The sequence below is a fragment of the Penicillium robsamsonii genome (genome assembly GCF_028829455.1).
Source record: "Penicillium robsamsonii strain IBT 29466 chromosome Unknown utg000001l_segment0_segment0, whole genome shotgun sequence".
NCBI lineage: Eukaryota > Fungi > Ascomycota > Eurotiomycetes > Eurotiales > Aspergillaceae > Penicillium > Penicillium robsamsonii.
This window is the reverse complement of record NW_026643219.1, coordinates 791,411-813,465: the sequence shown is the minus strand read 5'-3', so window position 1 is coordinate 813,465 and position 22,055 is coordinate 791,411. Positions and strand designations below refer to the sequence as shown.

At 47.4% G+C, this 22,055-nt stretch overlaps 11 protein-coding genes across 11 annotated transcripts; 6 read left to right on the top strand and 5 right to left on the bottom strand.

Moving 5' to 3' along the window:
• Window positions 1-98: 98 nt before the first annotated feature.
• On the top strand, window positions 99-1,151 carry N7447_000337 (CCDC90 family protein; the record flags this gene model as incomplete). Its single annotated transcript, XM_057224613.1, has 3 exons — window positions 99-627; window positions 702-1,035; window positions 1,094-1,151. The coding sequence occupies 3 exons, from the start codon at window positions 99-101 to the stop codon at window positions 1,149-1,151; spliced, it is 921 nt and encodes a 306-aa protein (XP_057088629.1).
• A 531-nt stretch (window positions 1,152-1,682) lies between these two features.
• Window positions 1,683-3,837, top strand: N7447_000336 (uncharacterized protein; the record flags this gene model as incomplete). Its single annotated transcript, XM_057224612.1, has 3 exons — window positions 1,683-1,709; window positions 1,776-2,196; window positions 2,252-3,837. The coding sequence occupies 3 exons, from the start codon at window positions 1,683-1,685 to the stop codon at window positions 3,835-3,837; spliced, it is 2,034 nt and encodes a 677-aa protein (XP_057088628.1).
• A 355-nt stretch (window positions 3,838-4,192) lies between these two features.
• On the top strand, window positions 4,193-5,062 carry N7447_000335 (BTB/POZ domain-containing protein; the record flags this gene model as incomplete). The annotated part of the gene is made up of 3 exons (XM_057224611.1): window positions 4,193-4,251; window positions 4,302-4,428; window positions 4,493-5,062. The coding sequence occupies 3 exons, from the start codon at window positions 4,193-4,195 to the stop codon at window positions 5,060-5,062; spliced, it is 756 nt and encodes a 251-aa protein (XP_057088627.1).
• Window positions 5,063-5,301: 239 nt separating this feature from the next.
• N7447_000334 (MDR family MFS transporter) lies at window positions 5,302-7,312 on the bottom strand (the record flags this gene model as incomplete). The annotated part of the gene is made up of 4 exons (XM_057224610.1): window positions 5,302-5,609; window positions 5,697-6,427; window positions 6,534-6,946; window positions 7,040-7,312. The coding sequence occupies 4 exons, from the start codon at window positions 7,310-7,312 to the stop codon at window positions 5,302-5,304; spliced, it is 1,725 nt and encodes a 574-aa protein (XP_057088626.1).
• Window positions 7,313-7,771: 459 nt separating this feature from the next.
• N7447_000333 (fungal specific transcription factor domain-containing protein) lies at window positions 7,772-9,926 on the bottom strand (the record flags this gene model as incomplete). Its single annotated transcript, XM_057224609.1, has 4 exons — window positions 7,772-8,828; window positions 8,896-9,503; window positions 9,565-9,650; window positions 9,701-9,926. 4 exons carry the CDS (start codon window positions 9,924-9,926, stop codon window positions 7,772-7,774), a joined length of 1,977 nt encoding a protein of 658 aa, XP_057088625.1.
• A 7-nt stretch (window positions 9,927-9,933) lies between these two features.
• On the bottom strand, window positions 9,934-10,400 carry N7447_000332 (uncharacterized protein; the record flags this gene model as incomplete). The annotated part of the gene is made up of 2 exons (XM_057224608.1): window positions 9,934-10,086; window positions 10,245-10,400. The coding sequence occupies 2 exons, from the start codon at window positions 10,398-10,400 to the stop codon at window positions 9,934-9,936; spliced, it is 309 nt and encodes a 102-aa protein (XP_057088624.1).
• Window positions 10,401-11,770: 1,370 nt separating this feature from the next.
• Window positions 11,771-12,469, bottom strand: N7447_000331 (uncharacterized protein; the record flags this gene model as incomplete). The annotated part of the gene is made up of 3 exons (XM_057224607.1): window positions 11,771-12,097; window positions 12,141-12,232; window positions 12,457-12,469. The coding sequence occupies 3 exons, from the start codon at window positions 12,467-12,469 to the stop codon at window positions 11,771-11,773; spliced, it is 432 nt and encodes a 143-aa protein (XP_057088623.1).
• An 804-nt stretch (window positions 12,470-13,273) lies between these two features.
• Window positions 13,274-13,987, top strand: N7447_000330 (uncharacterized protein; the record flags this gene model as incomplete). The annotated part of the gene is made up of 1 exon (XM_057224606.1): window positions 13,274-13,987. The coding sequence occupies one exon, from the start codon at window positions 13,274-13,276 to the stop codon at window positions 13,985-13,987; it is 714 nt and encodes a 237-aa protein (XP_057088622.1).
• Window positions 13,988-15,256: 1,269 nt separating this feature from the next.
• On the top strand, window positions 15,257-16,922 carry N7447_000329 (NAD-dependent succinate-semialdehyde dehydrogenase; the record flags this gene model as incomplete). Its single annotated transcript, XM_057224605.1, has 4 exons — window positions 15,257-15,277; window positions 15,343-15,430; window positions 15,483-16,752; window positions 16,820-16,922. The coding sequence occupies 4 exons, from the start codon at window positions 15,257-15,259 to the stop codon at window positions 16,920-16,922; spliced, it is 1,482 nt and encodes a 493-aa protein (XP_057088621.1).
• Window positions 16,923-17,411: 489 nt separating this feature from the next.
• Window positions 17,412-18,321, bottom strand: N7447_000328 (ketopantoate reductase family protein; the record flags this gene model as incomplete). Its single annotated transcript, XM_057224604.1, has 3 exons — window positions 17,412-18,076; window positions 18,137-18,149; window positions 18,193-18,321. 3 exons carry the CDS (start codon window positions 18,319-18,321, stop codon window positions 17,412-17,414), a joined length of 807 nt encoding a protein of 268 aa, XP_057088620.1.
• Window positions 18,322-18,739: 418 nt separating this feature from the next.
• N7447_000327 (uncharacterized protein) lies at window positions 18,740-20,316 on the top strand (the record flags this gene model as incomplete). The annotated part of the gene is made up of 4 exons (XM_057224603.1): window positions 18,740-18,888; window positions 18,944-19,828; window positions 19,899-19,980; window positions 20,041-20,316. The coding sequence occupies 4 exons, from the start codon at window positions 18,740-18,742 to the stop codon at window positions 20,314-20,316; spliced, it is 1,392 nt and encodes a 463-aa protein (XP_057088619.1).
• Between the last annotated feature and the right edge of the window lie 1,739 nt (window positions 20,317-22,055).

Here is a 22,055-nt window from a genome sequence, read left to right as displayed (position 1 = left end):
CCCCGGAATAAGGGCTTCCAGGCTTTCGTCTCCTGCGTCACTCTTGATCGGATTGAAGCGCACTTGAATTAATTATCCATTTGCCCAGTGTCCTTGACATGGCGCCTCAAAAACATGTCGCGGATGTCCCGCGCAATCTCCTTCCCCGCCTGAGTTGGAACAGCTCCTCTTCTCGTCCGTCCGTTACCATCACCCACCATTCCGCACTTGCAACAAATCAAAGACGACCACTTCCCCAAGGCTCGAGTCCTTTAAAACACCGATTCCATTCCCTCAGCGCACCTCCCCAGTCGTCCCGGCTCATCTCCACATCTACCCGGGATGCTATCTCCGGATATCTCGTTTCCCGAGGAACATCTATAACCACGCCGGCGACGTCCACACCGCAGCGCGGCAATCCGATCCGACACAATGGCGTCTATGTGGCTACCTTCCATCCCGCTCGCCGCGCCTTCCATGCGACACCAGTTCGGCCCCGCGATCATCACTTCGATACCCTGAAGTTCGTGAAGCGTCTACAGGCGGAGGGCTTCAGCGAGGAGCAATCCGTAGCAATGATGCGGGTATTAAACGATATCATTCAAGAGTCGATCCAGAATCTGACCAGGACAATGGTCCTTCGGGAAGGTATGTGAATGCGACTGTCGCGCATCGTGCCTTTATAATGCTTGTCGGAGATCTAACAATAAACGCTTTACTAGACTCGGAGAGATCGACTTATACACAAAAAGTGGACTTTGCGAAATTGCGCTCCGAATTACTCAACGCAGACTCGACCGAGGCACAATTAACCCGCTCATCGCACGAGAAGATTGCAGCAGACCTCGCCAAACTCAACTCACGACTCCGGGATGAGATCGGACGAACACAAGCCTCGGTCCGGTTGGATCTGAACCTCGAGAAGGGTCGGATTCGTGAGGAGGCAAATAGCCAAGAAATGCGTATCAAGGAGACTGAAACGCGAATTGAGCAGGAGGTTGCTGGATTAAGGGAACGAGTGGAGGCTGTCAAGTTCTCGACATTGCAGTGGCTTATGTATGATCCCCGAATTATCTCGCCGCCCGAGCTTATGCTGACTTTCTTTTCTCTTCAGGGGTGTCTGCACAGGTACTGCCGCCCTTATTCTTGGTGCCTGGCGCTTGTTTATGTGATTGGGACAAAAGTCTGCATTGGATATGGAGTGATTGTTTTTGGCTTGCTTTACATTAGACACTTGGTGTCTTACAACTTCTCTTTCTTTTTGTACACTACTCTCTCTACTCGCCTAGCCATTCTATGTCGCTATATATGTATGTTTAGACAATACCGAGCATTTCTTGGTAAAAATCAATGGAAGCCATTGGATAATTCAAAATTTGACCTGGATGTATCTCGCATACTAGTAGCCGGGGGGGGGGGTTACATAGGGGAACTGTAGGTGACGAGCCCGAAAGGCAGAGTACGGACATTTGGAGTCTCCTAGGGGGTTTTCCTTTGTGCACCTTCCCCTCTTTATGCACCTTTATCTTCAGGGATAAGTCTGCTCCGTTCATGTACTCCAAGGTTGCATCGCAATTACTTCCAAGGTTACATAGCTTTTAACCAAGTCGTGGATAAAACACATCCTAACTGGTTACCTGGGCGAAGCTAACATGCTAGTTCCTCCAAATCACTTGTCTCAACGGCTGGATCCCCAATCTCCAATGGAGTATTGTTTTACCTACCTTGCTGTATGCTTGTTATCTATTCCTCTGCTCTGGCTTGTGGTTACATTTTTCAATGTTTATAAATTGCAGCGCAGGTCGAATCGATCTTCGGTGTTGATACTCAGTCAAGAACCCCTGAAGCCCCAAGAGACTTACAAAGCTGTGAACATTGTGTTGTCTACTGATCGTTGCGATTTGAAATCGTGTGTGAATGACAACCGCAGCAAACTGAGAGGACTCAACCCAAGCTTCGGACTTTTAGCGATCATGGCTCTGGTTACCGTATGTGGGTTGTTGCTTTGGGGGCACCTCCCATCAGCTTTTTCGTTCCAGAGCGAATTGCAGTCTATTGCAGGCTTGTCATCCCAACCGCCTAGCTCAACTGGGTTGCAAGACTTTTTCCAGCTCTATCAGCCAATATCGCTCGATTCCAGTGGAAACGGCAACTGCAATATCGAGATGTTGCTTATGGATCATGTATTTGGAGTCAGCTATGGTGTACCATTTGTTGGTAAGAGGTGTCGAGCGTTAGTTCGACTTGTGGTCTAACCTTGCAACTTATCTAGGCGACTATGAGCCCCCAAACTGCGATTTTGATACTGTACGAATCAATCTCACTGTCACTTCTCGGGGAAAACAGTATGACCGCCTGGCACTCATGTACCTTGGAGACAATGAAGTTTTCCGGACCTCAACGGCAGAGCCGACAGTCAATGGGATAGTCTGGACCTATATCAAAGAGATGTCGCAGTACAACTCGCTATGGAAAAGCCCCCAGAAGCTGATATTTGACCTGGGAAATATCATTAACGATGTGTACACCGGCTCGTTCAATGCCACACTAACAGCGCACTTCTCTACGGGGCAGAATGTCAAGACGGCGGATATGATTCTTCCAATCTCAGCCAAAAGAGCAGCTTCGAACTCTTCAAGCGCTTTCCAACTTCCCACAGACAACACGACAGTCATGTATGAGATCCCTGCTGCGGCATCGCGTGCTGTTATCTCAATATCGGCATGTGGACAATCAGAAGAAGAGTTCTGGTGGTCCAATGTTTTCTCTGAGGATACCCAAGATTTTGAAAGCACTATAGGTGGGCTATATGGGTACACTCCCTTTCGTGAAGTCCAGCTCTATATCGACGGGATCCTTGCCGGGCTTTTCTGGCCATTCCCCATTATTTTCACCGGAGGTGTGGCTCCGGGATTCTGGCGTCCTGTCGTTGGGATCGATGCATTTGATCTTCGACAGCCGGAGATTGATATTTCCCCATTTCTCGCCATGATTCAAGACGGGAAACAACATTCGTTTGAGATCCGGGTGACTGGTCTTGATGTCTCCGCAAATGGGAGTGCCACATTTGCAAATACTGTGGGCTCATACTGGGTGGTAACAGGAAATATTTTTATATATATCGATGACGACAGCTCAACCCCTAAAACCACTAGCACCCGTGGCGATAAGGCGCCCACAGTGGATGCTCCCTTGCCAGTGATTTCTGTGACTCGGAACCTTGTTCACAACGAGACCGGAGGAAATGATTCCTTGTCGTACTCTGTGGCTGTCGAGCGAGTTTTCAGTGCAACATCTTCTCTATACTCGTGGTCTCAGACATTATCCTTCTCCAACCACGGTCTCCTCAATCAGCAAGGATACAGTCAAGTCAACAGACAACTCACAACAGGCAATAACACTATCACCGAGCTTGGAGATACACCCATTTCAAACAGCGTTGCATTCCAATACCCCTTGATTGTTAATGCGACTTACGGTATCACCTCGAATGGGATGACGATTGACTCTTGGATGAAGAGAGGTCTCGATTTTGATGCAACAGGAGGGCTCGGTATTTCCACTTATACTTTGACCTCGGGGCCATCAAATCTACATACAACTCAGTCTGGCAAGGCGAAATATAAATCCATCACTGGTGGAAAGTCAAGCTCTTGGGGCGACACCAACAATATGTTCGCCAGTCAGATAAATGGGCAATCATACCACCGATTTGTCCATGCAGTCAATGGTACCGTTGTACATGACACCGACCCTAAAGGCAAGACCTTGACTCCTTCTCCACAAAATCATGGGGATACTGGGAGAGACAGTGTGAGGGCTATAATTGGAAAGGGACCTGGATCTCTCGTAAATTAGGAAGGGTGACATATATGAAGGATCCCGGAGGTCAACAATACCCGTTTGGGACACGGAGATGGGACACAACGCGTCATGATAGAGTAGCGCCAGTAGTGAGTCACTATAATCTCGCAAGAAATCCAAGATTTGTCTTTTGCACATCAAGACTAAGTTGGAGATGAGACAAGGTCCTAGGTAGTCAGTTGCCTTTGTTGGGGCATTTCAGTCTCATTTAGCATTGAGCATAAAAGGCATCCAAACTGCTCATCGTTGTTACCCCAACAGGTTTGAATCCTTGTTTTGTTTCTTCACATATTCTACCGACCCCGACTCGCCCCCTTCGCGTTAACCTTTAGTTTGATGCGCCCTTGCAATGGAACTACCTTATTACAGCGTCGAGGGTACTGATCGGTTTGTCCACCGACTAGGGGAGTAAGTTCTTGGGCCCACGCACTGTATATATGATGACTGATGAGAGACAGACTGTACCTCACAGGCATGTTCTCCGACCTCACAATTTACACCGCGGACCAAGCCTTAAAAGTGCACAGCCTCGTGGTCTGCAGCCGATCTGAGGCCTTCTACAGATTCTTCTCTAATGTCCCCAATGTAAGTCTCCCAAAAACCAAAGCTGTTCATTATCCACGGTCTCAGCTGACTTTGATGATTGCAGGAAAGCAAACATGCCCATGAGTTCGAAATAAAAGATGAACACCCACGAGTCGTAGAAGCCATGATACGCTCGTTCTACGGACTACATTACAATATCAACCAATCCGACCCTCAAATGTGCCCCATGCTATTCAATGTGAAGGTATATTCTCTTGCTGACAAGTTCGAGGTGGAATATCTCAAAATCCAAGCAAAATTAACCTTCGTCACTCTCGCCCAAGAAAACTACAACTCGGATGAATTCTTGACGGCTGCTTTTGAGGCATACAAAACGACGCCAAAGTCGGATCGAGGTCTGAGGGATGTGGTTGTCGCCGTTTGTCAGAAATACAGGAAGGACCTGCGCGAGAAGGATGGGTTCGAGAAACTTCTGGAAGAAACTCCCGGGCTTGCTACCGATGTTGTATTGCTTTCGCACAGGTGGCTACCTCAGCCTGCGTCTGCGAGAGTTCGGATTGTTCAGTCATTCTGTTGTCTGTCTTGTTTTGCGAGATGGCAGATCCAGGTCGGGTTGGCAGAGTACTTTACTGAGTGTCCGTTTTGTCAGGATGATAAGGTTGGGGCTTTTTGAGTCAATCTTACTGTAATTCGAAAGATTGTCTTATGCTTGGAGATGTCATGGGTCTTTTGTGATATTATTGGGAGTATTTAGCACAAAACAAAGATATGTTGGGTATCTCCCTGTTGTGAATAAACAGATTTTGTTCGAGAATACAGACACTGGATATTGTACGAATCATTGTACAAGATGGGTAATTTCCATAACGAGAAAACGCCTATAACTCCGTTGGCGTGATCCGAAAAGCCGTTTCAAGCACCGCCACCATTGGGTTTCTTCGCGTTGACATTGGCCCATTTGTTGCACAAGCTGAAGGGGACAGTGAGGCCGCAGGCCGCGATAGTAATTGCGAAAACAACCTTGATACCCCACGCGTACGCACGGACAACACCGTCCAGCTCGGCTCCGGAAAATAGCCGGTGCACATCAGTGGCACCAGTACTTGTGACTAGGGCGGGATTGACGCTCGGTGCCGTGTTGGCAAGCTTGTGCACGATCTGGTTGACGAAGCCGGATTGCGCGGCTGCGAGTAAAAGTGTGCCGCCGACAGATCGAGCGACTGTGCACGAGGGATATAGTTAGCTTGGGGATACAATGTGACAAAGAAAATTGACGACATCCTAGGACAGGACGAAGGGAAAATTACATATAATAATCGCGGTCGTAGGAGCCATGTCGCTTGGCGCAGCAAACGCCTGCGCAACGACGACCGGGACTTGGAGGGCGAGGCCGTATCCGAAGCCCGCCAAAATCTGATACCCAACCCATTTGCCTGTCGAGGTCCCAATGTCGAGAGTATACAGTAGACCAGCGGCGATGGTCACGATCACAGAGCCAGCTGCCATATAAGGAGTTGCAATACCCGTCTTCGTGATGGCTCTGCCTGAGCCATATGTGGCAATGCCGAACATGATGATGAGAGGAATGTTGCGCACACCCGAGGCAATCGGACTGACATTATCGACGCTTTGGAAATAAATAGGCAGGTAATAGAGCGTGACGAAATACGCGCCAGCAAAGAAGAAGCCCCATACGCTGCTGGCCCAGACAGACCTTTTGCGCATAATGCGTGGTGTCAGCATGGCGTGTTCACCTTGCCATATTTCTGCAATTATAAGTGCAATAACTATGGCAACGAAGCCGACGAGTAAACCGATAACGACACTGGAATCCCACGCATGGGTTACACCACCGTACTGAAGAGCTAGAAGCAAACAGGCCAGCGCACTCATTGTAAGCACCGTCGCTATCGGGTCCATGTGTAGAAGCTTCTCCTTGAGCGTAGCCTGGACCATTTTAGTGGCTTTAGGGGTCTTGAAGGTGAGCAGGATGACAAAAGCGGCCAGACCACCGATTGGAAGATTGATATAGAAGCACCTAAAGTTGTCACATCAGGCCAGGTCCGGTCATTGCAGGATTCAATGATTGGAAATAGTCCCATGTTTTGTAACAAAGACAAAGCAGTAGAAGTTTCTTCACTCACCACCTCCAGGATGCCCCTTTTGTAAGCCCTCCACCAATGAGCGGTCCGCAGACAGCGGCGACGCCATATGACACACCAATGACCCCCGTGTAGGTAGCTCTTTTGGTGGGCTCAGCAGCAAAAGCAGAAATTGTGTATACTCCAGGCGCGATACCAGAGGCACCGAGACCGGAGATGGCACGTCCAACAATCAGAGTCGTTGAGCTTGGGGCAACAGCGGCGATCAAACTCCCGAGTTCAAATATGAAGATTGCCACCAAGAAACTAGTTTTAAGGGGAAAGTATTTGTACAATTTGCCCCAGGTTGACTGGAAGGCTCCGAGGGTCATGAAATAAGCCGAACCATACCACGAGATATCGTTAAGGCTGTGAAATTGGTCGGTAATTTTTGGAATAGCGGTTGCAACAATGGTCTGAATCGAGAGCATCAGCTTACTGCCGTGTGATGTGATGTATTGCATTGGCAAAATATGACTCGACGAGAAGCTTGGAGCGGTAGAACTCACCTGATCCAGAGAACAGAGGGTGATACTGAGCACGAGCGCAACCATGATGAACAAGGCTTCGATACCTTCCGGATATTCCATGACGACCTTTGGTGGCTCATCCACAGCTTTCTCTTCAGTAGCAGGACAATCGTCTGTACCATTGACAGACGAGGATGCCATAGTGGACGGTTTGTTAGACTCGACGGCCTCGATGTGATGTGTTTTCTCTCCGATCGCTTCGAGATTGCCGTTGCCGTCGCCTGGCAAGGGAGGTGGAAGTGTTGGAGACATGTGTGTTTACCGTATTTCTATGGCTCAATTTCTTCGGCTTGATATGAGACTTCGGGTGCTTCAGTGACGCTTTAAGGTCAAACTAAGCTTTTATAAATAGGGTTGTTAGAATTTACGGAGATAATAAGTATCAGACCCTTATTAGCGAGGGCCCCTACAATTTTGTTACCAAAATTGTTAACAAAATTGTAGGGGCCGGTTAGTATGTACTATATGCCCAAATATCAATTGTAGCTTTTGGCGATCTATCACCGCTAATTCCGTTAATTCCGCTCATCCGAATAGTGGTGGCTCGGGAGCTTTTGTGGATACCGGATAGATCGCAGTACTCGGGGGCCTGACCAATTAGAAAACTCAGCTGTACTAAAAGGTGGGACCTTTGATACATACTATTTATGGAGTTTCAATCATGATGGCGGATTCCTGGGAATATATACCCTTTGAGTAGTAAAACGCCCCTCATAGTGCTTGATCCATGATCCATTCAGAACCTTCAGGTTCAGGGCCACCCAACCAGTCCTGGGCAAGTGATAAATCGTAATTGAGCCCCGGGATGGCGGCAAACTCACCCAGTTCAGTGGGAAAAGACGAGAAAAATCCATCAAAAGAAGGAACAGAGTTTGAAGAATGCTCATCGAACGGCGGGTCCAGATTAATCGTGACGGGAACGTGACTACCATCCAATAGATCGCCTCGCCAAAGCTTCGCCCATTCTTTAAACTGATCATAGTTGGCTGAATCATCTGTCGTGCCTCTCTGCTCGGTCACTTTTTGACTGTGCAGTCGTTGTCTTGCCCGTTCAAGTGCTTCGATGACAGATACTTCAGATCGCGCAGATTCCAGCCCGGCGCAACCTTGGCGGATAAACCTCATTCCTTGGGACAATGCACTGGATATTGTGCTTGTTGGTTCGTGGATGCTATGGGCAATAAGGGCCAATAAAGCAACGCGACACCCATTGAATTCGGTATATGAGACACGCGCGAGGCCGACAGACTCTTGTAGAAGCTGACACAGCTCGATGACTCTGAGTGCTGCATTAAGTGAGTCACGGCGAAGAGTGTTCACAATATCTGGGATTTCATGAACTGGTGAAGCAGACTGTGGGGTGGGCGACCCCGACGCCTGAGATAGGATGAAAGGGCGGCCCATGTATATCAGTGTTGTTGTGTACATAATTTCAAGATGCATATTGCAACGGAATAAGGGCCCGCTAGGAGTGAGATCGCGACAATGAGTATCAGTGGGAAGACCGTTCCACCACGAGCTTAGTCGATCGCGGGTGGCGGCAAGTTGCCGAAGATGATTATTTTTCCTGTCTCTCTGACAACGCCTCAAAGAGCTCATCACTTCTGATGCCTTTGCTAGGTGGTTCGTCAAATGGATTGCGGCGGTGAAGTTGGGTAGATTGCTCAACTGATCAATCGGACGTAGAGCCGGCAGATCCACAGGCATGGGAGCATCGATTTCGGTGGGAGAAACTGATATAGGGCGGCCATGTAGAATGCCGATGCGACTATATCAGGAGGTAGAGCTTTTAGCACTTGATATTTAGATGTCTAGGGGTAAAGAGAGTAATGTACCTTTCCAGCGAATATGCAGACCACCAGAGTCGATTTCGCACTTCAATAATCTCCGCGCTCACGTTGCCTGCTAGCAGCTTGCGGTGCATGCCATTTTGAACCGCCATTTTGATTGCCAGGCCGTAGTATATGTACGCCAATCCAGATGCGTCAATGGGCAAAGTGTACACACCCAGGAGTAAGAATGCCTGGACAGTCTCCACACTTGCAACTGTGATGAGATCCGGAATGAGTCGACATGAAAACCGATAGAGCTCCAATCCAACCTGATCATCAGGGGTATTTTCTGTTGCAGAGGCGCCAGCGGATGTCGATTTGGTCTCCATATGGGCAAACTGTGTGCCAATTGCGAAAGTCATGAGAAGAGTACATATCCAACCGGAATCATTGATAGACAGCACATGCTCAGCTGCATAGTAATAATCCAGTTTCTCGCGAAACCTTGCCTCGTGGAAGTAAAAGTAATTGGTTTGGCTAAATTTCAAAAACGCACTGGTCAAGAAATCGGCGATATTCCTTGGGGGGAAATATGATTTCGCAAGCGCGACGCAAGAGCCAGACGATTGCAGATCCGTAGCTCGAAAGAAGCCTTCGGTATGGTCAACACTCTGGATTTATGTTAGCAGCGTACAAAAGACTACAACTGATACGAGAGGCCGCTCGGCGAACCTTTTGCCCTGTCCTGTCCCCGAGACTTCGTAGTCGCCGTTCGAGCATTCTGGAAAAATTCCAATGAGACAACTCCCCAGAGTAATCTTGAATCATGTCAACTTGGTGAGAATCAACATCGGGATGGTGAACATACGCATTGTACTGGCGGAAAGAGGGTCGATAGAGTAGTCATTGGTCGAGGTGTCATCGTGTGAAACAATCGAATCAGTATCCAACCGTTCTTGGGTCAGATCCTGACCCTGGTTCAAGTTGTCTGCAATTCCTCGGAGCGTGCTGATATCGAAAGAAATATCACCCAGAAAGTGAGTAATGATTCGCCTCATTTGAAGTGTGATTGCGTGCTGCTCCAAAGGCCCCATGTCACTACTACAAGAATGAGCTTGTCGTTCCAAAAACGACTTTTGGTAAAGGCTCACCTAGTTCGGCCATTCCTGGCTTCTGTTGGTAGTCGACTAGCATTCTCAAAACGACATGCTCTTTGCTGCTGTTGGCAACGGGTGCAAGGGTTGCCGCCTCCACCTTTCACGTTGAATTGGTTAGCTGATACTCAAAAGGAATGTTTATCCCATTCTCGGGTAGTGGAATAGGTGTAAAGGTACATTTTTCCTTGTATTGGCGACAAGGCAAGCATCTAACAATATTAGAATCTAGATGTCTTCGTATATGGCGTTACTCACGCTTGCGCCGTCCGCTTTCGCAACGACTCCGGTACACGGGGTCTTCTTTGCCTGCCCTTGTGTATCTTGGTACTTGGCTCGGTCATCGCAACACAAGGCAAATTGTTCATCAAAGATAAACGTCGTGGGGAGATGTTCACCGTTTGCCTGAGGCATGAATGACGTAAGCACCTTAGTGAACTAAGGTTCAACGTAATTCCTGGGCGAGTCGGTCAAGTGGCCGCCTTATAACACTACACCAGACCTGGCTACGACCATCCGCATGGGTGCTACCTCGGACCCTCGAACCTCTCCGTTTAAGGGAAGGTTCGCTATGCGGACCCTCGGTGTCGAGAATCCCATTAATTCGCAGTAATTAACAATATTGGGATAGTTTCAACTCTAACCCTGTTCCGAAATGCCAAGGTATTGTTGCATACCAAGGGTCCTGAACTCCTACGGAATCGAGATTAGCAGCGTCAATGCAGTTTGATAACTTGATCACCCATTCCTACATATAACCTACGTGCAGGATGTAAAGCGGCTGGCACCATCGCCTGCGATGTGGTACGCGACACGGATGCAATCGTCCGGAATAGGCTGGATGTCACCATTGTGCCGAGACAAGCAATATAAAGGAAAAGGAACGGGGGCCCGGCTTCTCGCTATCGGTTTGCCATGAGATATTACTTGACGTTGAAACACAGCGTGTTGAGCATCTTATACGGGCTATAGTAGATAAAAAAAGCAGATAACGCCTAGCAACAAAAAAAATGTACAACTTGATGAATCAAAACGAGCTTCCATCAGTTAATTATCTCCTTGGAGATGAATCCCCCCGAGGCTATAGTTTAGTTTGGATTTGTTTGTATCTGATAATATGCTGGCATGGATTGGAACTCATACCGGTCAGACTTTGCCCCGCAAGTATGCAAGATCAATATATCTCTTCTTTGTCAACTCTCTATCTTAAAAATGTAGAAAGATAAACCAGTAGTATCGCAATATTATCAAGCAACTTTCCATCTCGTCTTATCTATAAAAACTCAAATATCAAGTGAGATAGAGCTTTGGGCCCAGGTGGGTATGTGTACCCGAGCTGGAAGTCTAAAGAAGTGGTAATGTCTCGCTGGTGCTGCGAAACAAAAACCTGAAAGCTAGTGACAGTAGTGGCTTTAGAAAAATCGTAACCAGTGATTCCTGGTTGGACCTTAAAGCTCTTTTTCAGTCACCATGGAGGACGCGTCCCGTGAAGCAAGGTTTAAGTCATTGCGGCTGTTGGGTATATGGTGTCTACGTCCTTTGAATCTTACAATTGCTGATAGTCATTAGGGCATACGGAAAAGTATTCGACGACACGGAGTCACTTGGGGATCTATCTCAACGTGGGCCTGACAGCCCGCTACAAGCAGCCAAGCGGAGTACCCGTGAAACCGGCACTCTTTCACTCTATTTCGGTGCTCATCTCGAAGCATCCTATACTTTCGGCTATTCCACTTGCCATTGAAACACCGGATCCGTATTTTTTCCGTCTTCCTAAAATCGTATTAAGTGAGGTTGTGACTTTCGTGGAAGAAGATGCGAATCTGCCAAGCCCTGATTGGCAAGAGATCCTTGACGAAGTCCTTTAGGAGCAACACAATCGCCCCTTCGAGAGTCAATCCGGCAGGATACTTCCATTCTGGAGAATATGCGTTCTGGAGAGCAACAATGCTCCCGGAAACTTTACGCTTGTGTTCATATTTCACCATGCACTCATGGACACCAAAAGTGCCCTTTCGTTCCACGATGAAATTGAAGGACACATGGCGCAATATGCCGGCGTTGAGCCAGGTGACACGGTCTATAGCCCTCCCGGTGCCCTTGTCCCTCCACTAGAAGGGTTATATACTCTCCCTGTTTCGCGAGAATTCTTACGATCTCAAGAGAACTATAGCGAGCCTTCCCCCGATAGCTGGACAGCTGCTCCCCAGTCCACGCCCGTGAAGACTCGCCTTTCTTCTTTATGGCTGTCTGATGTTGACACAAAAATTCTTATGACATTGAGTAAGAAGGAGCAGGCCTCTGTCACGGCGGCGCTTCAAGCCCTCATTGCTTTCTGCCTTTCTCTGTTCTTCCGTCGACATGCCGTACACTCCAGGGTGGCTGTGCGGTATCATTACGGAGGTTTCTTCCTGAGCCAGTCACTGCTACTACTTTGGGTTGCTACGTCGGGTCGTCATCCACCACGTACCGTAGGATGCCATCTTTTTATTGGGACGAAGACCGCCGCACCAAGGTTGCCATTGAACATACGATGGCACAGAAAGGGGGTGACATGCCTGTTGGATACTTGGAATTTATTCAGAACCAGAATCACTGGATGTTACAAAAGCTGGGCCGAAAGAGAATGAATACCTTTGAGTTACCCAACGTCGGTGCAAGTTCTACTTTACCAGGAGGCTCGAACTTCGAGATTGAGCATATGTTCTTCAGCCAGAGCCCTAGTGCTTGCAGCGCCGCGATAAAGGTCAGTGCTGTGATAGGGCGGGATGGAAGGTTAGCATTGGGATTTACCTGGCAAGAAGGGGTTATCGAAGCTGACATGATTGAACGGGTCAAAAGGGCTCTCAAAGGCGAGGTAGAAAGATTAGCGGAGTTGAGGTAGATATACTGGGTAAAATTATTGAATGGCTACTGCGAATATCACTTTATTCTCGAACTCCGATTGAGTAGACTTTTACCAATATCATTTGACAAGACGTGCTATGTCTATGAATGAAACGTAATGACTCACATGAAGGAGAGCCTAAATCGCGGGATTGCGGAATCGCGGTAGTATACACAAAAGAGATAAGCAGGAAAGGGTTCGGGACTGATTTCTTTGAAGCTTTTGGTGAAAATAATAGTACTGTCATCATGGTTTGATAGCCTTACATCCAATGGAGGCTTTCATCTCGGGTCTCAGTACCCGGACGGGTGCGATTAAAAGGCAACGCCCATCTTCGATCTTCAATTTGTTTATTTATCGTGCTATTGATTTTATCACAACCGCAATCAGACTATTCGCAATGGCTCAACTTTCCGACTACCGTGTGCTTTCCTTTGATGTCTACGGCACCCTTGTGGACTGGGAGGGAGGCATCCTTGCTGCTGTTCAGCCCACTCTGGACAAAAATAATGCACAATTCTCGCGCGAACACCTCCTTACCATCTATCACGAGCTGGAACGAGAGCAGCAGACTAAGACACCCGAGATGCCTTACCACCAGTTGTTGACCACTGTGCTACCGCAGTTCGCCAATCGCCTGGGCCTGGCGGCCCCTTCTCAGGAAGAATGCAACCAGTTCGGAGAGTCAGTCGGCAGCTGGCCCGCCTTCCCGGATACTGTTGATGCTCTCAAGCGCCTCTCGAAGCACTACAAGCTGGTCGTTCTATCGAATGTTGATCGTGCATCTTTCGCCAAAACCAACGCAGGCAGCCTAGGTGGCTTCCCCTTCGATTTGATCATCACTGCTCAAGATGTGGGCTCCTATAAGCCTGATCTTCGCAACTTTCAACACATGCTCAAAGCGGTAAAATCGACCTTCGATGTTGAACCTTCGCAAGTCCTTCAAACCGCCCAGAGCCAGTTCCACGACCATCACCCGGCCAGCAAGATCGGAATCAAGTCCGCCTGGATTGAGCGACCCGGCGCCACTATGGGAAATCTGTTGGATAATATTTATGATTGGAGGTTTGACACTATGGGCGATATGGTCAAAGCATTTGAGGCCGGACAGTAGATGTTGATGTATGAATTAATATCTCTAGCTACATGACGTTCCAACACGGAAATTCTTCCTGTTTTCATTGAATGTAAATTATTTAATTCTCAAAGTCGAATTTCACATTGACTGTTCTTTCAAGCTCGTCCCGAGGAGTCTCCGTGTATAGGTGCTGCTTTTCCAGGCTATCCTCATCAATTTGCTCATAGGATTCTTTTTATCGACTAGAGAGCTTGATCTTGTGGATCGAATGAACATCTACCTACATTCTGTTATGTTTGGCGTTACTAAATAGCTCAGAGAGTGGTGGCTTTGGTGCCTCATTCCATATACTTCCAAATCTCCATAGACAGTCTTTCCATACCTAAAGGTTTGTTCACCCAACCAATACATTGCTTGTACTACTGTACCGAGTTGAGATTCATGGTGCATTATACATTGATACCTGATCTCTCTCAGGCATGAATCGAGTAATCAGCATTGATCCTACGAAAAAGAGTTCAGACCAGGAGTCTTTTAAATGGAATCTCTCACCCTTTAAGAGAGAGAGACTAGCGCAAAGCACCTCGCTGGCCTTTACGGTATATGTTTCCTCAATATTCATCATACCAACTTTTACATACTGTATTGCCTTATCTAATTATTGATTTCAGATATCCTTCAGGGTTCTACTGAAGAGGTTGTGAGCCCGAAAGCTTCTCGTAAACTCATGCGCGGGAACTGTTGATTACGAATTTAGGTACCTTTCTAAATTAATAATTTATACCAGACCAAATGCACGCGAATAGTTCTTCTAATTTGATAATGTATTTTACTCTTCGACAATTAAACAGAACGATTTATATCAGCAAGGAAGTCTTGCCCGGTGACATCACTAGGGTCCCGGGTACATGCACCCGAGCTATAGGACATCGTCACTCGCGGTGCCCACACCCGAGGACATCGCATTATCGACTGTAGGGCAAAATCTGGCAGGTATTACCAGACCCTCGGGAGCCTTTACTCAACTTGAAATAATAACCTAGTTTCTCACCTTACGCTAATGATAGACGAGTATATCGTCGTCGCTGCTCTATATCTAAACCCGGGCCGAGTCCACCGGTACCACCAAACAAGCCGGTGGGTAGGAAAAGACCGAATAAATATAGTGTATTGTAAATAATAAATGCAAACGTCCTCCTCTATCGCAATTAAGGCAACACGCACATTCGTTGGTACTCCATGTGTCTCATCGGCTTTGGCTCTCTACGACATTCACTCCGCCAAACAAGAATACGAGCATTCACCATGACTCATACCGTGCCACAAGTAAGTCTAAGCATTTGTTTTTCTATTAGTGCGAACTGATGTTCTGACTTGACGTGTGGCTTTAGTTAAAAGACAAGTCTTTGTTCATTGAAAAATGCCACATCAACGGTGAATGGGTTGGGGCACAATCAGGCAAAACATTTGAGGTCACTGGTAAGCAGATTTCCAACGGTCTGTTGCTGCGCTCCTGACGATGGATCAATAGATCCGGCTACCAATAAAGTCATCGGAACATGCCCAGAATTCAGCGCAAAAGACACCGAGAGAGCCATCAAGGCGGCTTCGGATGCATTCCCAGTCTTTCGCAAGATGCTAGTACGTGAAAGGTCTCGACTGCTGAGGCGTTGGAATGACCTCGTCCTGCAAAACGTGGACGACTTGGCGACCCTCATAACCTGGGAGAATGGAAAACCATTTGCCGAGGCCCAAGGTGAGGTCAAATATGCTGCAGCCTTCATTGAATGGTTCAGCGAGGAAGCCCCCGGGCTGTATGCCGATACGATCCCTGTATCCGTTCCGGGGAACCGAGTCCTGACTGTAAAAGAGCCCGTGGGTGTCTGCGGCTTGATCACTCCATGGAACTTCCCTGCCGCTATGATCACCCGTAAGATCGGCCCGGCACTGGCGGCTGGCTGTACAGTTGTCGCAAAAAGCCCTGGGGAGACTCCATTTACTGCCAATGCTCTCGCAGAACTAGCCCTTCGAGCGGGTATTCCTAAAGGTGTGGTAAACATCGTGACTGCCCTGGAAAATACCGCTGAGGTCGGTCAAACTCTTACCACTCATTCGGATATCAAGAAGGTCTCGTTTACTGGCTCGACTCGTGTGGGTAAACTCCTTATGGGACAAGCCTCTTCTAGCATCAAAAGAGTTTCTTGGGAGCTTGGCGGTAATGCTCCGTTCATCGTCTTTGATGACGTGGAGGATATCGATGCCGCGGTAACTGGTGCTCTTGCGTCAAAGTTTCGAGGTACTGGACAGACCTGCGTCTGCGCCAATCGAATCTACATTCACCGATCCCACTATGAAGCTTTCGCAGAGCGACTTGTCAAGCGCATTAGGGACTTCAAGGTCGGACCTGGATTCGCCCAAGGTGTCACCCACGGGCCTCTCATCCATCCTGCAGCTGCACAAAAAGTTGCTGACCTTGTTTTGGACGCCAAATCCAAAGGTGCCCGTGTTCTTCTGGGAGGAAACCCTATCCAAGAGCTAGGACCAACATTCTTTCAGTCCACAGTCTTGGCTGGTATGACTCACGATATGCGCATTGCCTCTGAAGAAACATTCGGACCCGTGGCAGCCTTGTTCCTCTTCGACACTGAGGACGAGGTTATCCAGTTAGCCAACCGTTGCGAAGTTGGCCTGGCGGCGTATATCTTCAGTGATAACATCAGAAGAGTCTTCCGTGTAGCAGAAGCTCTCGAGGTCGGTATGGTTGGTGTCAACACCGGCTCTGTCAGTGACGTTGCTGCCCCGTAAGCATCCCCTTCCCCCCAGTACACATTCTTGAAGTGCTTTCGAACATGACTATTTATCTTGCAGATTTGGTGGAGTGAAAGAGAGTGGATTTGGCCGCGAGGGAAGCAAGTATGGAATCGAGGAATTTGTGAATGTCAAGAGTATCACCCTGGGTGGAATCTTTTAAGTTAACTAGATGTGGCTTCTAACATGGGATGGGATGTATGGAGGATCGGTTGAAGTGGTTCAAAGGCCAGGTTAAACCTATATTGACATTGGAAGTACCCATCGCCAGTACCTGAAGATGTATTTAGTTCGATTCTTTTTATTCTCTGGGTTTTCTTCCATTCTCAAAGGAAACACTAATTGGATGGGAGGCGTAACAGAGTCGATTGGTATTTTTATTTAAACACCCCACCGCTTCCAGATTTAAACTCTACTATATTGTCTAATATTGTCTTGACAACCTCTTGAATCACTTTAGGCCCTTGGACCTTTTTGTTTCTTCTTGCACTATGGAGCAAAGTGCGTACAATGTGCACAAGATCGGGGTAGCCACGCCCACTACTTGCGCTTCTCGAATCACTTCTCCTAGGATGTTCTCGTGCTCGATCAAGTTGTCCTGCATATTGTTCTATCAGCAACTATTTATGCAATACATGCTTGGAGGTTTTCTTCACGAGCCTTCTCCAAATCTATTTGCATGCTGGGAGAGATCTTTTTCATCGATAGGATTGCTGAGAATAGTCTCTAGTATAATGTTTTCGGGGGGTGGGTATCCTTTGGCTTCAGATACTTGTGTCACTTCCTTCGTGACAGGAATCACAAGGGCATCAAAAGCGCCCTCTGTCAAGTGCAGATCCCTTGTATTCACTCCAGTCAACGCACATGTGGGATTGAAGGTCGCGTTGTAGACCAGCTTGCTCCATCGATCATGTGCTACGCCAGGCTCGTAAAAACAAGTAGTATGCTCCTCTGCATTGTAAAGTCTGACAAATCGCTCTGCGGCTCGTCTTTGGTCATCGATATGTAGTCTCGCATTGTTATAGGCGCCAATGTGCAAGTTGTCTTTCTGTTTTTTTCTGATCACACCAGGCGTGACCTTGTGGACATCATTCCGGCTCACTCCAGATAAGATGATGTTTTCAGGGAAACGCGATGGGAACTGTCTCTCAATGTTTAACCCGTTTTGGATCAAAATAATCACTGTATCACCAGCAGTGATCCCGGGGGCTATGATTTCACATAGTGATGGTCCAGCGTCAGGGATATTATTGGTGCAGCATACAACATATCCAAATGGACTAACGCTTTCAGTAACGTGAGGGACAGTATTCAAAACTAGAAGAGATCAAATTTATCAGCGAAGGAGATGACCTCCCCGTAAATAGCGTCATTTACTTTCCGTTGGACGCTAATTTTGGATTTTACCGTGATCGCATGAATTAATTTGAAACCCTCTTTTCACAACTGTGGCATAATTTGAGCGTAATACGCAGGATACTTCGGCGAGCTTCAAGATTCAGGGCGGCGATGGTGCCGATTCCACCACTTCCAACCGAAAGGACCCGGGCCCTCGATGGCATTGATAAAGAAGACAAAGACTAGAGGGCATGTAATATCTGAGTCGTGTTGCAGGAAAGTCAACATCTCAGGTTATGATATTGTGGAAAAAAAAGAAATCCCGGGTACCGTCACCCGGCCTTCTATATGCACACTATCCAGTTTAAAAAAAAACTTAGATCGGTAGGTTTCGCCCGTGGACAAGCATTTTAATTGCCTGGAATTGTTGAATTCCTGTACGGTCTTTGATTTTATTTCTCTCTTTCGTTTTCATCGAGTCTCAAGTTGCCTACCCGGTCCGAGTTGGTTGGCTATGTGCCTGGAGTCTCATCTAAGTGCACCGAGTCACTACCTTCAGGGTTTTCCTTCCCAGACAACATCGATAACGGATCTTTGTTACCTTTTTGTGGTCATTTCCCTTCTTTCCTTTTCATTTTCATCATGTCTTCTGTATCTGAACCATCCACGCCCTCAATCCGCACAGCGGTCCCTGGGCCTGAGACGCACAGAATCAAAGAGGATTTAGATGCTGTCATTGATGCTCGTACTGTGCAAATGGTCATTGATTATGACAAAAGCTTTGGAAACTAGTAAGTCATCAACCTATTTTGGCCTCCAGACTCCTTTCCTGACGGTCCTCCTTAGCATCACCGACGTTGATGGCAACACCTACCTTGATGTATATGCGCAAATCGCCTCTATTCCTGTCGGATACAACAATCCCACTTTGATAAAAGCTGCACAATCACCAGAGATTGTCTCTGCTCTGGTCAACCGTCCAGCTGTTGGAAATTTCCCTTCCCGCCAATGGCTTGCCCTAATGCGTGATGGTCTGATGCGGGCAGCGCCTCCTGGATGCACACAGGTGTTTCCAGCGCAATCCGGGTCTGAGGCCAATGATCTCGCTTTCAAGGCGGCTTTCATGGCCTATCGTCGACAGCAACGAGGCGGCAGCCCTTGGACCGAGCATGAGCAGGCGACAGCAATGAAAAACCAAGCTCCTGGCTCGCCAGATCTGGCTATTCTCAGCTTCCGTAACTCCTTCCATGGTCGCAGCTTTGGCAGTTTATCTACCACCCGCTCTAAGCCCATCCATAAGATAGATATTCCTGCTTTCAAGTGGCCCCAGGCCACTTTTCCCCAGATCAAATATCCCTTGGAAGCCTACGTTCACGAGAACGCACGGGAAGAGGAGAGCTGCCTGCAAGAAGTTGAGAATGTCATCTCTTCCTGGCTTTGCCCTGTGGCTGGTATCATTGTTGAGCCCATTCAAAGCGAAGGAGGCGACAACCATGCCTCACCAAACTTTTTCCAGAAACTTCAGGCTATCGCTAAGAGACACAGTATCACCCTGATTGTAGATGAGGTCCAGACCGGCTTCGGAGCAACAGGCAGATTCTGGGCGCATGAGCACTGGGAGCTGCCTTCGCCGGTGGATATTGTCACATTCTCTAAGAAGGCACAAACTGCTGGATACTTCTTCAGCGATGAGAACCTTCGCCCTGACAAGGCCTATCGGCAATTCAACACGTGAGAGATCCTAAACTCGGCAATTTTATGATTCTTCTGTTGAATAAGATGAACTGACCACACTGACCAGATGGATGGGAGATGCCGCCCGAATCATGATCTGCAATGCCGTCATTGACGAGATTCTGAGCAAGAAGCTGGTCGAAAAGACGGTAAACCTCGCCTTCCTATCCGATGAAAGTCAATAGCTAACAAGGTCTCTTTCCTGACAGGCTCAAGTCGGTGCAGTCCTCTACAATAGCCTGGCTACTCTGGCAGCCAAGTATCCTAACAGGATGCAGAGTCTCCGTGGCAAGGGCAAGGGCACCTATATTGCCTTTGACACGACTGACTCAAGCGGTCTGATGAGGAAGATGCGCGAGTTGGGCATCAACATCGGTAGCTGCGGCGTGCAAACCATTCGGTTGCGCCCCATGCTGATCTTCGAGGAATCTCATATTGCTCCTCTTTTGGCAGCATTTGAGACTGCTTTTCACGGTTGTCATTGATCTAGAAGAAGAAGAATAGAAGTTTGTTTTGTATGCTGATAATAGAATCCGTAGCACCACAGCCTGGGAAGAGCAGACTGTAATACGATGACGATAATACGCTCGTTGGTCTTAAATACTGATCTGTCTTCACTTGTTCTCAGGTGGGATTGCGACTTGACTAAAACTCCTAAGAGGGTGTAAGCTCTGCCCTTGTTTTTCTCTATTCCCATGAAGTAATTATTCGTATGACTGATTCCTGATAGCCTTACACTATGATTGTTCTTATCCGAAACTGGGACATTTGTTTGGCATTATCTTTCCAAGGTTCTCATTCATATCATTTTTTACATGGCTATAATGAAATTTTGCGTTTGAACCCAATTGTATAAACTTGATCAAGATATTCGTTTGAAAATTTATCTAAAAACGCATGGACCCATCTAAAGAGCCAGGCAACATGACGGCTAACCTTCTCATTGGCACTAGCATCCTTCTTGGTAGTATAAAGATGCTCAAGGATTTGACCGCAACGCTTACACATAACCTTTGGATTCCCATTAACCGTATGCTCCACTTGTTCATACTGTTTCCAGATCTCCGTGGCGGAACCATGCTGTGAATCCCAAGGGATCCTATTCTCAGATTCATAGTCAGTCTGTAACCATCAATCGACCTATTTACTATGATTCGTGCGTCGTGAAGAAAGAACTGGCCTTTCCTACCAGGACTGACTCGTTGAAAGGATTCAAATTCCGCTTCGGGGGCGATCGAGGAAGGAGTAGGCGGTTGAAGAAACTATGAGCCGTAGCCATTAAATACCTGCTGAGAGGTAGTAATAAATGACAAATTGTCGAGATTAGCTTCGTATATACTGAACTGAGATGATCTAGCCTCGGTTTACTGGCTTTGCGACATGATCAGTAGATGCATTCAAAAGTGTAGGAGCAGTTTTAGGAGCAGTCTTGGGGTTAGGAAAAGGGAGGATCTATACATTATAGAAGGCTTCCTTCTTCATGAGAGAGGAATTGAGTAAACAATAGCAAATATATGTTAAACGAAGTAGAAAACCAAAGATTATAGCCCTACTGTATTATTGGCTATATTATGCATACTCATATATATTAAGTGGATTCAGCCCATCCGAAGCCTATACATAGCTAATTTCCGGCCCATTTCCCGGTCTATTTAGCAATATTATCCCTCCAAATATTTCACCTGATGGTACTAAAAACCGTCGAAGCAGAGAGATAAGTGGATTCGACCTATACATAACCTATGCCCGGTCCATTTCCCGGTCCATGTACTAATATTATTCCGTAAAATATTCTACCTGTTGGTGCAAAGGGTTGACTTACTGTAGGAACCCTGTTGTATGATCTTCCTAATGCAGAAACAGAGGCTTGTTTCGGAAAGCGCGGTAATAGAGAGATCTCAGCTCGCTGAGCGTCTTGATACACCAGGTTCAGTCGGACTTCCATTTAGCCGAGCTTGTATTTAGCCGGCGATTAGCCCCTGTTCTTATCTTCCCGTGATCGTTATCGATAAGGTGATCCGTAGATCCATTCATGGATGGATCGCCCCGTCTTTACAATCTCTCCTCGTCGACTCTCCCTTGTGGCGACAGGATAGGCTGTTGGTTTTCAAAATGGGTGTGGTCGTAGAAGATATAGTATTATCAGGTAATTCTTGCTTTCTGATATTACGACGAATTGAAGCACTGACATTCATTGTTATTCTAGACGCGACTCTGGAGTCTC